General features: G+C 47.0%; 1 protein-coding gene across 1 annotated transcript in view; it reads left to right on the top strand.

Moving 5' to 3' along the window:
- Positions 1 to 16,755, top strand: part of LOC115308697 (spectrin beta chain, non-erythrocytic 1) — a 309,133-nt gene that overhangs the window by 268,715 nt on the left and 23,663 nt on the right. The window contains exons 65-68 of the mRNA XM_040214208.2: positions 3,618 to 3,809; positions 10,086 to 10,241; positions 12,804 to 13,021; positions 14,711 to 14,999. Coding sequence (XP_040070142.1) covers positions 3,618 to 3,809; positions 10,086 to 10,241; positions 12,804 to 13,021; positions 14,711 to 14,999 — 855 coding nt within the window. The remainder of the gene's footprint in view (positions 1 to 3,617; positions 3,810 to 10,085; positions 10,242 to 12,803; positions 13,022 to 14,710; positions 15,000 to 16,755) is intronic.

The following is a 16,755-nucleotide window of genomic DNA, read 5'->3' as shown; positions in this document are numbered from 1 at the left end:
GATGATGGTTTGGCACGGCCCCAACAGACTTCCCATAAAACAATAGTACTTTAGAAGATTGGATTTCATGACTCGCAATTTGTCCTCATAGCCGATGAATTTCGGCAACTGGATGTTACCGCACTTCCAAGGCGTCGGCTCCTGCGTGCGCGTCGGTGTCCTGTTGTAACGGTGTGTTCAGGAGCACGTCACGCACACACGAAGACAATCGCTCCCGTTCCATGGCACTGCCGTCCGTCTGGGCCAGCAGTTCGCTGACCACGTTGTTCGTGCTCATGTCGGCGCGCTGGCGAGATGGGAACGTAAAACTGCCTCGCAGGACTTGCCGTTGGTCTAGCAGGGTAGTTTGGGTTCAGAGGACGAGCCCGCACTTGTCAGGGCCCAGCGAGCTTCCATGCTAGCTCACTTACGGTTTCAGAACAAAGGCACTCTCATAACCGGAACTCCTTTATTCCCGAGCACTCGCGGCAGCCTCGCGCGCTCCGCTCGCCGTCTTTTGTCCGTCCCCCGCTCCCTGTTCGTCCGCCGATGTCCCCCGCACCGCCGTGCATCCCGCGCGCCCTCTCTCGAGTCTCGCGGAAGGCGTCCTCGCGATGCCGCCGTGGCGCCATCTTGTGGCGAGGCATGCAACTGCGTGCCTCTCCTAACAGATGCCGTGCTTTCAGAAAGCAAAAAAGGCTTAGAGTTTTTGTGTATTCTCAGCGTATAATTTTCACGTTTTCTACAGCAGTTCGCATGCTCTTGAATAACGGCATGCCATGCCCAGATGAGCTCGTCGTGGCCCGTGAACCGCGTCTCATGCCAATGCCAACATTTGCGTCCGCGACGCGGTGCCGCTCGATGAAGTCGTCAGAAAAGGAATTTCCGCGATGCTGCTACTTCGGACGAATATGGCGGTGTGCAAATGTCACGTTTGATGGCATTTGGCGCTTTGGGTACACTCAAAATGACATTGCTCACCTGCTTCAAGAGGTGGCGGCCCCCGAAAGGAAATTACCCATCACTTTTTTTGCGAATGAGGTGGATCCCTACGGAATGCAATAGCATGACCCTTGAGAAATGCCACACACGTCCCCTTTTGGGGAAACGCTAACCTCTTCACTTTTCTGCTTTCGCTTTCTCTTTTGCTTCCTCTATTTCTTGCTGCCTCTTTTTGATTTCGTTATGGGGTTAGTGTTAGTGTTTCCCAACGTTCATGCTAACGCATTTCGTAAAGATCCATTAATGAATCTTCCTTTATATTTTGTAGCACAAATCGAGGCATTAGTGACTCCGCACACCTGCAAGTTCAGACTCACCTCAGCATGAATGCGCGCATTGACTTTTGCCCCGTGACGTCACCTTTCTCTCACCTTTGTCCTTTGCTACTTTCCTCCTCTCTACACAGCGTGCATCAATTTCTGCTGTTCTGTCCACAGACGGACACCGTCGCATTTTCCCTGTCATGTCGGTGCTAATACTAACACACTAATAAAATATTATTGATTCCTCTACCACACCACGCTTTTATTTAGTACTTTTTTTTTTATTTATTTGAAGGTTTTATTGTGTATTTCTTTTTTTTTTCTTTTTTGCTTAACAGGGGTTTGCTTTAGAAGTAATTATAAAATTTTTTTTTTTGATACAGGGAAAAGCCCTAAGGTGGTAATTGTTTCTTGGACCATACAACTCGCAGGTTACTGTTGAGACCAGTTATAACGAAGTCAGCGGGAATACGCTATATCCGCTTCTTCGTTTTATCTAAACTCCATAAAAGTTACACACACAAAAAAAGAGAAATAACACGGGCCATCACGGGCAGATGTTTATTGTGCCTCCAGAAAGCGTTTGAGACTTCCCTGCACACTTTCTGCTAGATCGGAGCTGCTTCTCACCAACTGCGAAAGGAAGCTTTGATCGAGAGGGGATCCCGCGAGCTACGTATGGACCGTGTCTATAGCTGCAATGTCTGTCACGGAGGACACCGCTGGTGGAGCGGCACTTGTTACGTTCATGCGCACTTTGTCGAGAATGGCACGTTTTTGTTTTAAGAAGATTGCCTTTTTCCTCCCCGTCGAGGTGCGTGCTGTGTCGGAACTTGGCGCATTTGCCATCGTTGAGTGGCGATGCTTCGTTGAATCGGTGCTTGAGTGAAGTTAGACTTTTGCGCAGAGAGCGACCATGCCGACCAGCAATGCCGACACGGAACTTGAAGCAAACAAAGAAGCACTATTGGTACCAAGTTGACACTCAAGTTTGTTTTTTGTCGGTGTAGAGAGCCTAGGTTTAAGAGAGGAGCGAACTGGTCGATCGGGGTCACGTGGTTTATAAGGTATGCTTGCAAAACGAGCTGCAACCTGCAAGGATTCAAAATCATTCATCGTCTGCAAATGTCTCCACTTTTCCGCCCGGTATCTTCGCCACGTTGGCCCTGCGACGACCCATTGCATGCTCACTTGTGCCAATCTACCCAGCAGGTATCTGCCATTACATTGCAAATGCTCTCCATGGTCGGAGTTCCTTCCTCTTTTAAATCTAGGCTCTCTTCATCGGTACACTGTCGCCAGGGCTCCGAACACCCCTACTGACGTGCCACGACGGCTTCTCTGCGTGCAATGCAGAAAAGCCCTTCCCAGGTAAGAAGCGAGGAGCAGACGACGATGCAGAGGCCGCCGCCACCGGCCTTTGCAGCATCGTCTGCTGCCCGTTCTGGGTGGCTGCTTGGTTGCACCAGCAAAGTGTGGTGCTCTGCAACTTGGTAACTTTTCTGAATTTAATTATTTTTTTAATTATCCCAAAATTTGCTTGCGCTATATCCGGGAGAGTCGCTTAATTTCCTTCTTTAAAAACAGATGCAGATACATTAAAAAAGTGCAAAGAGGAATGGGAAATCGTGATCGCTTCACTATAGCTGCCATTTCTTTATAACCAACTTCGTTATGAGTGGGCGTGACAGTTTACATTGTTTTCTCTTAGTCCCGCAAGATTCACTGTGGTTAATTGCAGATATAATTTAACTTTGAAACGGTGATTTTGGTTCCTCCACAACGGAAACCCTTCTCTGTAGCTGGGGTTCCTTAGACCTCTCGAGCAGGCGTGTGTCACTGTATGTAAGATTTGCCCGATTCAGCCCAAACATGGCTCCTGGGGCCCTCTGCAATTGGTTAGCAGCACGGCACTGACCAATCGCTGACGGCGGTGATGTCTCAGATTTTCTGTCCCGCTTGGTCCCGCCGTAAAGCATAGGAGACCTAGTTACACTTATCGGACTACAAGGACGAGACTGATTTTCAGAGAAAACATTCTTGAAGGACGAAAAACAGAAAGTTACAGTTCATGAATGACCCGAATGGAACGCTAGGGAATTCAGATTGTGAATAAATTAAGCTTTCAGGATTGAAAGTGCAATGAATTCGTCGAGTGAAAGGTGATTACATCCATAAATGAGAATATGTTTTGCCATTCAATACCATCTTCCGTAGTCGGTAGACAACGTACCAAGCGCATTCGACGCTCGTTGCAAAGCCTCGAATGCAGTCGCGTAACGAATACCTCCCTGACTAAGTTTTGGGTGTTGCTCCAGTCTTCTCAAAATGGCTCTTTTGGGAACAACCGGGGCTCTGTTTCCTCTTTTGCAGATCCTGCAGCAGAAGTTTGAAGCGTTCCTGACGACCCTGCAGGCGAGCGAGGAGCGCGTGCGGCGCATCCAGCAGCTGGGGCGCACTCTGGCAGCTGAGCGCCACCCGCAGAGCGACACGGCCAACCGGCGCTGTGCCGAGGTGGCCCGGCTTTGGGAGGAGTGCAAGGAATGCGCCGCAGCTCGCCAGGACGTGAGTATGGGGCAGGGAATGCAGCTCAGGCTGGTGTGTCGAGCGTCCTATTGTTCCGCCCATGCCTCGGAAGTGGGACGAAGATGCAACGAGTGGCACCACAAACGCCCAAGTGTCATGCTGTCGGATGTTGCAAACCTGGTGATTGGGCGTAGATGTTCCGAAAGAAGCACGAAAGAATGCAGTGTCGCTGTCGTCATGGCCTCCCAACTCCTGGCTGCTGAAACTTCTGTGTCTAGCTGGAGAGAGACCTGCGGCAAAACGTCTGCCAGATCCACCACTGCGGTTGTGACGCTACTGGGGTCGCAGCAGGAGACAGTGTGACACTTGTGCGACGTCATCGGGCAGAGCACTTTTTAGAACACGGTAGTCGGAGGCACGTGCCAGGCACCATAATCGGAGTGCCGGCCTCCTGCGCTTGCCAGTGCCGGTGACCCTTCTGGCCGCTCGTATGCGGCACTTGCAATGCCATGGCTGTCGCTTCACTCCAATGCAGTCCGGTTTCAAGCGCTTGGCAGAGGGAACCTAACCAACTTCAAAGTTATTCCAAGTTATGTCAAAATAATTTTACTTTTCAAGTATCGCTAGAAGCAGGGAGACATTTTTTTTTTTTATTTTTAATGTGATGGCATTCCTTAGTGAGTTCACACGGTTTTCGCAATACGGTATCTGGCCTCGAATGCACCCTGCGTATGCACCACAGAGCAGCACGGCACCTTCACATGTGCAGGATGTCCGCATAGGCAGGACAGCCACATGTGCACGACGTATGCATACAAAGGCGCTGCACGTACCCAGACGTCGTCCTAGGGGTCGACCTTGAGGTTGTTTGAGACGTTAACATTGATGCCGTCATCTAGGACATCGCCCTGGATGTCGTTCTTGAGGTCGTCCAAAAGGTCATCCTTGAGACTACCCTAGAGGGCATTCTAATGTCAACCTCTAGGACGCTGTCCTAGACATTGTCCTTGAGGTTGTTCTAGATGTCCTTGAGGTCGTCCAGGGGGCATCCTAGACGTTGTCGTTGACGTCGTCCTTTAGGACGTCGTCATAGCAAGCAGTTAAATCCGTGCTGTGCATACATGGAACAACAGTATGCACACATCCACATTTGCGTCCAAGCTACGAAGTACCTAATTATCGGTTAGATTTCAGCTAGTTGGTATATGGTCAATGATGGTGGTGAAACAGCTTGAACATTAAATGATTACACAGACACAGGACAAGACACATATGCAGCTGCAGTGATGGTGGGCAAACAGCTTGAGCATTAAACGATTACACAGAGACAGATTAAACAATTACACGCAGACGAAGCAATCACTCAATTTCAAAGTGACGCACTGCAGTGGCGCTGACGTCCATGATTGCATCGTAAACCATTCACAAAATAAAGTGCTTACTCAAAATTTGTGTGGTCGCATTCAGTGAGCTGCATCGTGAGTCTCATGACAAATGCTATTGCAATTCATAGACAACTAACAATACTGATTTCTGCTGCCAATTTTTTCTTGGTGGGAGAGACTGAAGGCAATAACACACAAGGCCATGCTAGGAATTGTTGCTGTTCGACGCAACGAGCAAAACGATTTGAGTCGCGTGCCAAATAAACTTAGTTTTAGACGTGAGAAAAGTTTGATAGAGTTTCGCCATATAACCGGAGAAAAACTGACACCAAAGGTAATGTCGATGTTTGCAATTAATGAAAAACATTTATGCGTGTCTTTATCATATTTGGTAAACTTGGAGGAGGCGCAAAATGTGCTGCGAATGAGCTGGGCATATGCTGTGTGTTCGTGACGTGATGTGACAAAATATCGTGACATTGCATGACACCCAAACTTGACAGCTAGTCACCCGATGTCATGATGTCACCTGACGTCACAGCATCACATGACACCCTCGCTTGAAGGTCATATTAGCAATATTGCCCCTGTGCTGCTTATTGCTTATACGACCTTGACTTTGTGCCGGTCGAGCGTGTCACTTTTGCACGAAACCTAGCCCTATAACACATTCTCCGTTACAAAGTTTGTGCTCTTGACAGACCTTGGCTGTCTGGCCCGTTTGGACGAGTGCGTGGGAGAGCGTGAAGTCGCTTTACGCCTTCCAAATGCGACAAAATTTTCCTGGGGAGTCTTTGGCTGTTTCTCAGTGGCGCAAGAATTTTGTTTGGCAGAAAAAGCTTTTAGATGTATTTTCAGCACCCTTTGGAAAACTTTAGTTTCAGTTGGAGTAATCGGTTTGCACTGGAAATTTAGAAACCGGTTCAGAAATTGCAAAGTTACGAGCATGTGACGACAGTGTGAAACCCTCTGACTTACTCCATTGGGGACAGGTAGGCATTCGGTGACGCACATACCACTTCCGTTTCACGTTTTCGTCACGTCAGTCCCTCAAATTTATTACCGCGTCACGTTCTATGACGTCTTCACGTTCCGTCTCCGCAGTAAAGGGGCAGTTTAGCCGACGCAGTAAGGCTGCCAACCTGGAACCTTCAATGCGCACAATGCAGTAGCGGTTACCGTGTTTTCTATTGGTTTCTTGCCAAGCTCTCCACAGCACCATTTGTTTTCTCTCTGTGTCCATTTAGAAAGCCTAGATTTAAGGGGAGACATGGGTATTGGAGCCAAAAGAATTCCTAAAACTGTATTCTTTTGAAATTGGCGACGTTGACCTCTACAGCTGTTGTTCTTCTGAATCTACTAGGCTTCTAATTTTGTGGAATAATATTTTGAGTTACCGTATTTGCACGAATATAACGCGAGGGCAGGTTTTGATGCCCTCAAAAAGAAAAAAAAATATTATTATAATTATAACGCGAATTGAGGCCGCGTCAATTTCTCGCACTTGGGGGGACATAGCAGATGTGAAAAGTCAATGGAAATAAAAGAAATGTCAGTTTACGTTTTGTCTGCACTCATCCTCACTGCTCAGTATGTTTTGACTGCACTCATCCTCACTGCTCAGGTCTTTCCGTTTACAATCCACTTGGCGACTACGCAGATAAGCAGCAGCACGGCACCTGCTCGTCTGGTAGTTCCTTTTTCTTCCGTGCAAGCTCCTCGGCAGCCCACAATTCAAACAAGGCATGAAGCAGAAGCACCCACAAACAAACACCAGACCACCCTGGGGCAGAAACTAAACAATGCGCAGGCAGAAAAACGACTGCTGGATCCGATACACGACCACACTTCTTGTTCTGGTCCCTCTGCATGAACAAATGCCTCGTGTTGCACGATTGCGTAAACGCGGTCGGTGGTCTTGGCTTGGCTTGTGTTGACTTGACTTGGCCCGGCTTGGCTTGGCTCGAATTGGCCAGTGCCCGCATGGCGCGCGCACGCTGAGTTTCTGCTTTCTGCGGCGTCCGCGCGTTGTACAAACACAAAAGTGATAAAAATGCTTTTTTATGTTTTCTATTCGCCTCTTCACGTGGCCCAATAGCTAATAAATTCCCTTCTACACCCCCACTTCTTTTTACATTGGAACTTTTGCATTGAGCCGGAGGGATGGCTTTCTCCTCTGGCTTTCTCCAGACTCGTGCGCCTGGTGGCTGAACTCGATTCTGAATATAACGCGAGGTGCGTTTTGGAGCACATAATTTTGAAAAAAAAAACTTGCGTTATATTCGTGCAAATACGGTATAAAACAATTTATAATGTCTATGTGGGCTAAATGTGCGTTGAAGTTGACCCTAAAACATTGTTTTCACAAAACAATGTTTGGACTCATTGAAACTTTGCAGGAGGGAAATCTCAGCATCTAGAACAGATAGAAATATAACCTTTCCTGAAATGTGTATCTAAATGTGTGAAGCATACAATGTTGAGAGCAGATTTTTTATTATAAGTCTAGCGAATGTTCTTTTTGATCTTTTGTTTTATTGCTTGTTAGCCATGCATTGAGCACTGAAATTCAGTGAGTGGTAAAATCACTAATAATGGGTTTATCTTAAAGGTATTTTCAACATCTTATGCTCTATACTTCATAGTATCTAGCCATGTGTTAAAAAGGATATTTTGTTGAGCAGTTTTTTCTTTATTGTTCCTCGAAAGAAAGGCGGGAAAGTTTTAATTATCTTGAGGACAATTCTACGGATATATGAAATCAGCAGATAAAGCTAAACAAGCATGTGCAGTTTCATTAAGCTTGGTCATAAAATTAGAAAAAAAGCTCCAAGACCAGTGTCCCCCCTTAAAAGGTAACTGCAAAGAAAAAAGTTTTTTTTAAGCAGCCTAATTAGGTCAAGCATGTCAAAAAATAATTTTTCTGCGACAAAAAAAAATTTTTCAGCAATATTTATTGCGTGAGACCGATTTTAGTTTGTGGCTATTTCGTCCGTTTTGAATCGCGCGCCACGATGTTGGTATTCCGTGACGTTGAATACCAATCGGCTGCTATACTTCTCATTGGCTAAGAGTTTGGTTGACAGCTTAGATCTTGGTTGTTAAACCTTTGTTATATGTTGCAATTTTCTTTTGAAAGGCATATTTTTTACATTTAAAGAATAACCCATGTGATGAGAGTTATTAATCTTTACAAAATGTTTACAAGACAGGCACTTCCGTTTGGATTCATACCATAACAAACAAAAGCTTCGCCATTCTTTCATGGCCGCCGAAGTCTCTGCTCCTGCCTGTCTCGCCTACCTCGACTAATCGTTTCGCCGAAATGATAAGTGTTTCGTGCTGACCCAGGTGCTTGAGTGAGACTTCTTGAAGTGAAGTAGTGTGTGTTTAGCAGCTGTCGCAGGTGTTAGTGAGAGGAAGCGACGCGGGGTTTTGACTTTCATAGTGCGGTTCTTTAGTTTTCCTCTTTGCTGGCTTCGCATGCTTTTTTGTTTGTTTGTTTGTTTGCTTGCGCGTGCAAATACCGTCTTTTCGGAGATGTCAGATGAGTGATCCCGACAGCGAGCCTTCCAGCAGCCATTTCGCCCCAAAAGGAATGCTATTGGCTGGAGGCAATTGGGCGTTCGCGTAGCGACAAATGTGCCCAGTTACGTTCTCGTCATATCGCTCTGAAGGCCGTCGAGATTTGCCCCGTGTGCACCTAACGTCCGCGACTAGACACAAAATAAAAAAGCACTATGTTCACTACGTAAAAAGTGGTCTCAGTTCATGCATCTGTAGGGAGGTACGAAATCGTGCCCAAATTTATTCACACCGCACGATGCAACACGAAGCATAAAAACGGCAGATTTAGTACAACAATTCGGAGTCCATTGTTCAATTAAAACAACATAATTTTGCTGAAAACGCCCGCAGCTTTCTACTCGCGGTATGCGTCGAGAAACTTCCACATTTTGAAACAGAACGAGGCAGATTTACTTTTAAAAACGCTCGCTGCGTCCTCCCGGACCAGTTTGACTGGATCAGCTGACGACGACGGGGCTGAACTGGTTGAACATCAACCCCACAACAACCAATTTGTGCTCCGTGTTAGCACTGCACCACACACACCACGAACGTTTCAGCTCTTTGTCGCATCGCCGTGTTGCACCAAACAGAACGAGATCGCCGAAACCAACGTAGCACTGTCGTGAACCTTGGCTTGTGGTTGCACACTCGTGGATTCTGTGACTCCCTTCGCTTTCAAAGCACGCACGATGATTACGAATGATACTTTCCACCTTCCGGGAACATCACTGGGGCACTTCTCCGGTCACGTCTTCGCTACATGTGCTCGTAAACCGTGTCAAACCAAAACAATACCGCCGCCGTGCGTTGTTGCCAGATCTTACTGGAAGTCGAGACGCTGCGTCGTTCAACTCCGCAACGCAAGGAGAGTGAGGGGCGGGGCGTTCTCCTCCTCCGCGGGGGTCGAAAGAGCGGGAGTTTCAAATGTGGAGAGGTTCTGACTCCGACTAAATTACGTCCTGTGGCGTAAATATTGATGAAAAAAATTATTTCTTTTTCACGGAACATTTGTTTTGTGACATGCTTGTCCCAATTAGGCTGTTTAAAAAAATACTTTTTTTTCTTTGCAGTTACTCTTTAACAGAGAGAGAGCAACTGAAACCGTGTAGATAGTGTGCAATTGAATAGCATATGCCTCTTCAGCAGATCGGTCGCAAGTGCACATCCGTTTCGTCGTCGCGTGGCAAGGAGGAAAGCAGGTGGATAGGCGGAGATGGGCACTTCCTCCTCCTCCTCCTCGGTTCGTGTTGCAAACGATAACCACGGGACCCTGATCGAGCAGTTGCAAACACTCTGAAATCTAGTCGCACAAGGTTTCTGGCGACTTTGCGACTGACATTTTGCTCCCTTGGTCCTCCAGGCACTTGCAGGAGCCAAGCAGGTGCACACGTTTGACCGCAATGCGGACGAGACCATCAGCTGGATCTACGAGAAGGAGGCCATGCTGCTGAGCGACGACTTTGGACACGACCTGGAGAGCATCCAAGCATTGAGCAGGCACCACGAGGGATTCCAGGTAACCGGCCGCCCACAGGCTCACTGCACCGTGTCCCGGGGCACGGGTCGGACGTTGAAATTGCTGGTTGCGAGCCAGAACCTCTATCTTCAAGCGGAGTTGTGCTTCGGTAGGGAACTGGTCGAAAGAAAGGAAAAGTTGTATGTAGGGAAAGATAAATTAAAAACGAGCCTTCCAAAAATTAGGCCAGGCAACGTTGAATGGAAAACAAACTTGTTGCACGATCATCTTTCGTTAACAGATGGTGCTATCTGTTTGAAAAGTGTGGGGTTTTGAAAAAAGGTTCATACCAGTCTCTAGTGATCGGATGAAACATTCATTTTTAAAAACTGTCACTGAGCACAAATAAAAACTTTCTATGTTGTCGCGCTTGGATATATTGAATTCAGAGGAGGTCGTAAAATAGTTAAATATATTAATAATTCAATATATAAAAGTATGATAACTTAAGCTCCTGAGAAAATTTGTGCCCGTCTTTGCTAATACCAAAAATTGTGACAAACGGGAGCTTACCAAATGGAACATCTAAGAACCACTAAATACAGTAAAAGTTTGTTGAAGCGTCGTTAGAAAAAAACGTGGGCATTGCCACTCGCATGCGCATCTCCATGCTCACAGGCGATGTAACACAAAGGTAATAAAAAAAGTAAAGTAAAAAAATAAAAGAGATAATGATAATCTCTTGTTATACAATGGAACCTCCATTAAACGACTTTTGCGGGACCGCAGAAGATTGCCTATAATCTGCAAATCATATCATTCGAAAAAACGATAATTAGAGATACAGGGATCAACCTCGCGTAAAAATAACGATCCGAAGTTTTAAATGATGTTTAAATGATGTCCGTTTGCGAGACATCACCGGCATGCCAATCGCAACGATGGGATCCTTGCCGCTTTTCACGCTCTCCGAGAGTGGGAAAGGCGGAAACTAGCGGAAGCGTGCTCAATCCTGGGAAAGCAACGAGTTGAAGAAAGTGGCATGCAGAGGGAGAGCGAGGGTAAACGAGAAGACGATGGGATGAGTGGGAGCAAGGACACAATCTGAAAACACCTAGGGATTTCACAACCCAAGGAGGGGAAAGGAAAGCGCTGTCTTCTGCTCCCTCCCCGCGTTGCGGCTGTTTTGGGTTGCTGGCAGCATGTTTTTGGACCCCCTGAAACGGCGCACAGGTGCGCAGAACACTTCCATTTCCGCTCCGCCACCCCCCTCCTCATGCAGCTGTCACATTCGTTGCGCATTTGCTGCCAGAACGTCGTATGACGCAGGACGCGTGAAATCGCTCGTCGTGTAAACCAAACTTCTAATACATTATTTCTATGAGGAGTTTGTCAGGAGCAGGCAAATTTATCGTAAAATGCGGGATGTTGCATAAACCAGGGATGCGTGATCGAGGTTCCACTGGAATGAAGTCAACGGGATGGCTAAAGTATTTTATATGAGCTGTAATTTGATAAAAGGGAAACAGCCAAAAGAACAGAAACAGCAGCCTTGAAGGTAGACGGGAACACTGCAGAACAGTCTGACCATATATTTGATCAAACCTTGGCTATAAACAACTCGCTGCAGTTTACTGAGTAAATAAATAATTAATTGGATCAATGGGTGGTGCAGGCGAGTTGGTTCATAATTACTAACTGTTAGCAGTGCGCAAAAAATACAGACAAAGGGAGGAATGGACAGGACAAGCGCTGAGCTTCAACCGAATGTTTAATGAAAAGTAAACGCCGAGGTAAACAACCACCTTATCAACACATGTTACAAAAAGTTATATCTTCCTTGCGTAAATAAACCGATGTCTGGCTGACACAATTATCACCCTCCTCACCTATCTCGTAAGCTTCCAGCGATTCCCTCGTAGTTTTGTCAGTCCCTTTGCCCAAAATCGTGATGCTGTCAAATTTCGGCTGACACGTGCATCTGACACCGTGCAAAGGAAGGTGCCCCCCAGGTAGACCGCACATGGAGCTCAGAGGAGATCATTTTGGTATCTCCATCAGCTGCATGTTATAATCCCACGATAGCAGTCGTAGAGCAATGTCCAAAGTTCTCATCTACAGCGTAAACCAATGTCGCCGCACTTCAAAGGCAGAGCGGCCTTACGTTGTCTAAACGCAAATGTCTAATTTGCTTTGTCTTTTTTGCCTAACGAGAGCCACTGTTAACTAATACTATACCTGCCGCAAGGAGGTAAGTTGGACTAGTTGGTGATTGTGGAACAGCGCATTTGTCGCGCCTTCCTACCTTTTGTCCCGTCTCTTCGAGCGCAGTTTTTCACTGTGTTCAACTGCCGTAAGAAAACCAGGGGAGCGCCGAGCCCACTTTCACTGAAAGTGGGTTAATAAGACGGGGCCCTTGTGCAATCAAATCAGGTGCTTAACATACAATTTGCAGAATTCCCAATTTGGGAATTGTTAATGGCGCTTGAACGAAGTGGGCGCTTTCGCGGTATTTTACGGCATACCTGCCGGTTAAATGCTGAAAAGGTTAATCGTGATGCCGTCGTATCCGCAGCAATTGCGCCCTGTGGTTCTGATGCCCATTCCATGGTGGCTGTGCAGCGTGACCTGGCAGCAGTGCAGGAGCAGGTGGAGGCGCTACTGCGGGAGGCCCGCCGCCTCGGGGAGACATTCCCAGACGCCCGGGAGCACATCGAGGTCAAGCGGGAGGAAGTGTCCGAGGCCTGGAACACCCTGCTGGGCCGCTCTCGCCAGCGGGGCGACAAGCTGCGACAGGCAGAGCAGCTGCAGGCATACTTTGACGAGTACCGGGAGCTCATGTGCGTCTTGGTGCCACTTTTAATATTCATCTTCATTTTCTTTGCTTCGCATGCAAAACACGAGGCAAAAAGCTGCGAAATTGCAGCCTGACAACGCCCCCATGGCAAAAAGCATTGGAAAAAATGTAAATGGATGAAAAACTCAAATTCTATACCTTGTTAAGTTATTACAGGGTTCACTATAAAAACTGATTCGAGGCAGCATGTTGTGGCAATCTGACGTGCAAAAAAAAACTTTCAGCCTTTCCACTCTGGTGAAGAAAGATTAGCGATGCTGTAGTATGGTGGGAATGAAATAATGGGCTAGCCGCAGTCGGTGTGCCAGAGCGGAAAGGCTGGAAATGTTACGCCATCTATGAGCGACGGCGGCAACCAGAGAACCGGCAAAACAACACTCTGGACAGCTACCGCCATCTACGAACGACGGCGGCAACCAGACCCGGTTGTTTGGTTACTGCCGTCGCTCATAGATGGCAGTAGCTGTGCAGAGAGTTGTGTCGACATTTCTTTGCTGGCGGACATGATCCTGGGAAACTAGCCCTTAACAGCTCCGCTGTAAAAAAATGGCAAACAATTAAAAGTCAGTTTACCAAACAAAACACTAGAGGCATGTTCGTACATAGAGTAGAACGCCAAATATTTTCTGCCTGCTGGTATGTACAGGAGGAATTTTATACTTTTCTTCTTTTTTTTAGATTTTAGCTTAAACTTTTTGGAGTGGTTTCCTAGGAATGGGGGGTTCTCCAGAGTACAATGCTGAGTTCTTTGGGCTCCCATACTTTCTTGGCCACTGCTCCTGTAAACAAAGCATTTCGCTAGTTTCGTAACTATTTTAGCGAACCCGAGCCACCCACTGATGGATTACTCTCAGCAAAACACTCCTTAGTATGTGTGTCATTGTTTACGAGCTCCATAAGCTTTTGTCCTGCTTTATTACGTCGGTGCAGGGACCAGAAGGGGTTGCTCGGAGCCTTGGCAAATAGGGGTTCGTCGAGATGAAAGGTTTAAGAATCCCTGGCTTAAATTAGAGAGATACTCAGCTCACAAAAAACATTTCTAAGTTCCTCAATAGGGCACATAAGTATGTCACAAATCCCCCCGAAAAACATTTGAAATAATTAGGCTGCGAGACATCAACATTGAGCTAAAATGGTCTTTTGAAAGTTCTTTTTATTCTGGGGTTGATGTCTCGAAATATAGATGCACGTTTCAAAATTGCTTTTAACTCAAAACGAGTCTCTCGTGCAACATAAAGTTTGCACAAAAAGCTTTTCTTGGGGGGGAGGGGGGGGGGAAGAGGGGAGTTTAGTATTTTTTTAGAGACAGCGGCGGAAGTGCATTTGTTACAGGCAGCCTGAACTTGCAATAATTTTACTGCAGTAAAGAAAGAAGGGCAGCACCACAAATACAAAATCTGTTCTGGGTGAAATCGGCGAAAGCGATACGAGGATGCCGGCAGAAAAAAGTAAACACATTTTTTGCATCACGAAAACGAACGGTGCCTCACTTCTTCCTCTAACTCTGTAACGGTAGAGCACAACCGTGGCTCGATACTTGGACAAATTTTTGTCGTTGTCGTTTCGGAAGGCAAATATCATAAGCGCATTTGTACGAAGCGGCCGTTTACACTGGTTACGGCCGTTGAGAGTCCCCCGCCGGGCGCCCGTCGATTGCCTCCTCGCCGTGCAGGGCGTGGATGAACGACATCACGGCCCGCATCACGTCGGACGAACTGGCGCGGGACGTGGCCGGGGCGGAAGCGCTGCTGGCGCGGCACGGCGAGCACCGGTCGGAGATGGACGCCCGGGCGGACAGCTTCAAGCGCTTTTTGATGGCGGGCGAGCAGATCGTGGCCAGCGGGCACTTCATGTCGGACGAGGTCGAGGACCGCATGCGGCGCCTCTCAGACTCCCGGGCTGCCCTGGAGCACACCTGGATGCGGCGCAGGGAGGTCTACGACCAGAGCCTCGACCTCCAGGTCGGTGGGCCTGGCGAGGGTTCGGGTCTCTCTCTGCGGGGCAGCTTCACGCGACACGCTTCCGGCTCGAAAGGTCGCTGAACGCCGTGTCAACCAACTTTCGCCCTACTCGTAACTAATAACTCGAACGAGCGATAAAAACTGGTCGTTCAAGTTATTTTGCGTCGGCCGGTTTAGTCGGCGGCATAAAACGTGTGTTGGCTGGTGTACTGGGTTTGAAACGTAACTCCTTTTATTCGTAGTTAAGGTGGGTCGGCGCTCCAACAAGCGGCACGTCGGAAATGAAAATGTCGCCGGCAGATGCACCCGACGCGAGTCCGAGGGAGAAATATGGAATAAATAAGGGTCGTGCGACCCAACTATACATCCCCGATCCCACTTATTGAGTTCTGTCGTCGACAGGCTCGCTCGCCCTGCTTGTGTGTTTCACCAGCATGAAAAACAGTGTCCAGATAACTAAGGGTCTGCATACAAACTGATGGGGGAAGTGGTGGACGCTGTTCGTCAACGTGGCTTACCGGAAGGGAAAAAGCGTTTTGTGAAACCGTCCTATAGACGCTGCCAGAATGAGAGAGAGGAGTTGTCCCGCCTCCAGCGCAGGCTTTCTACCTCCTGTAATGCTTAGGCATCTCAATGGTGTGCACACCCAAAAGGGATGTTGTTCTCAACTCGCCAGTGACTATTGCTGGTTCCTCGAATGACTGGCCACATTGGGGGTTCTGACATTTAGTTTGTCGTGGAATTTATAGAGCAACTTATCGACGGCGATTGATTTGTCGAGTTACAAACTTGGTTATTGATTGACGTGGTAATTCATTTAATAAATAATTTAATGAGTGCTCATACCGTGTATGGTCATTGTGCTCTGCGTTGGCAAATTAGAATTAATTCAATTCTGCGTTCTTTGCTAAAGAACATTTCCTATGATTTATGCCTTGATAAGAACATTGATGTGTTTAAAGCACTGCATTTACCTGATTTTAACTCGCTCTTGATGGAAACTGTTGTTCATAGGCATTTTTGGGATAGTCAATTTGAAGTTCCATATGTACCTTCTCGTATTCTTAGACCCAAAGAGCGTTACCGGATACCTCGATATTCGACAAGATTTGGAAAAAGAGCTCGGAGTTACTATGTACCAGCATTTATGAACAAACTACCTTCTAGTATTCTAAATTTAAGAACAAAATACAAGCTCAAGAAAGCCCTGAGAAATTTTAGATCGTAAAGTGCTCACTAGTTTGCTTTTGTTATTCTGATTTTTTGTGTGGATCTTATTTTACATGTTTCCTTTTGCAAACGGCATGGTTTCACTGATTTTAAGACGCTGCCAGTCAAGTCCAATGTGGCTTAGGCAGGTCAGACTTAACATACGTTATGTTCATTTGCAATAAAATTATTATTATTATTATTATTATTAAATTATTTTAAGCGTGGTTTATCGGTAAATCAATAAATTCTTCTGATTATAACTTTGTACGGGCTATGGTGATAATGCAATTATTGTGAACGTGTGAGCCAGCTGGACAAGAATAATGATAATTCCTGGAGAAGGGGAAGAAGGGGGACAAAGGAGAAACACAAATCTCCAAACACAGCTAGGTAACTGATGTGCAGCCGAAAAAATCCGCCTGGTCCTGGTATTAGCCCCGAGAAGTTCGCGTGGCGCCCCCTTACGGCGAACCGGGGTGACGTCACGGCGAGGAGAGAATTTTTCCCCGACTCGCCCCGGTCGCCCTGTGGAGGCTGTGACGAC

This window comes from Ixodes scapularis, unplaced genomic scaffold, assembly GCF_016920785.2.
Source record: "Ixodes scapularis isolate PalLabHiFi unplaced genomic scaffold, ASM1692078v2 ptg000324l_1___fragment_1__unscaffolded, whole genome shotgun sequence".
In the NCBI taxonomy this organism is placed as follows: Eukaryota; Metazoa; Arthropoda; class Arachnida; order Ixodida; family Ixodidae; genus Ixodes; species Ixodes scapularis.
This window is presented reverse-complemented; position numbering and strand designations above follow the sequence as displayed.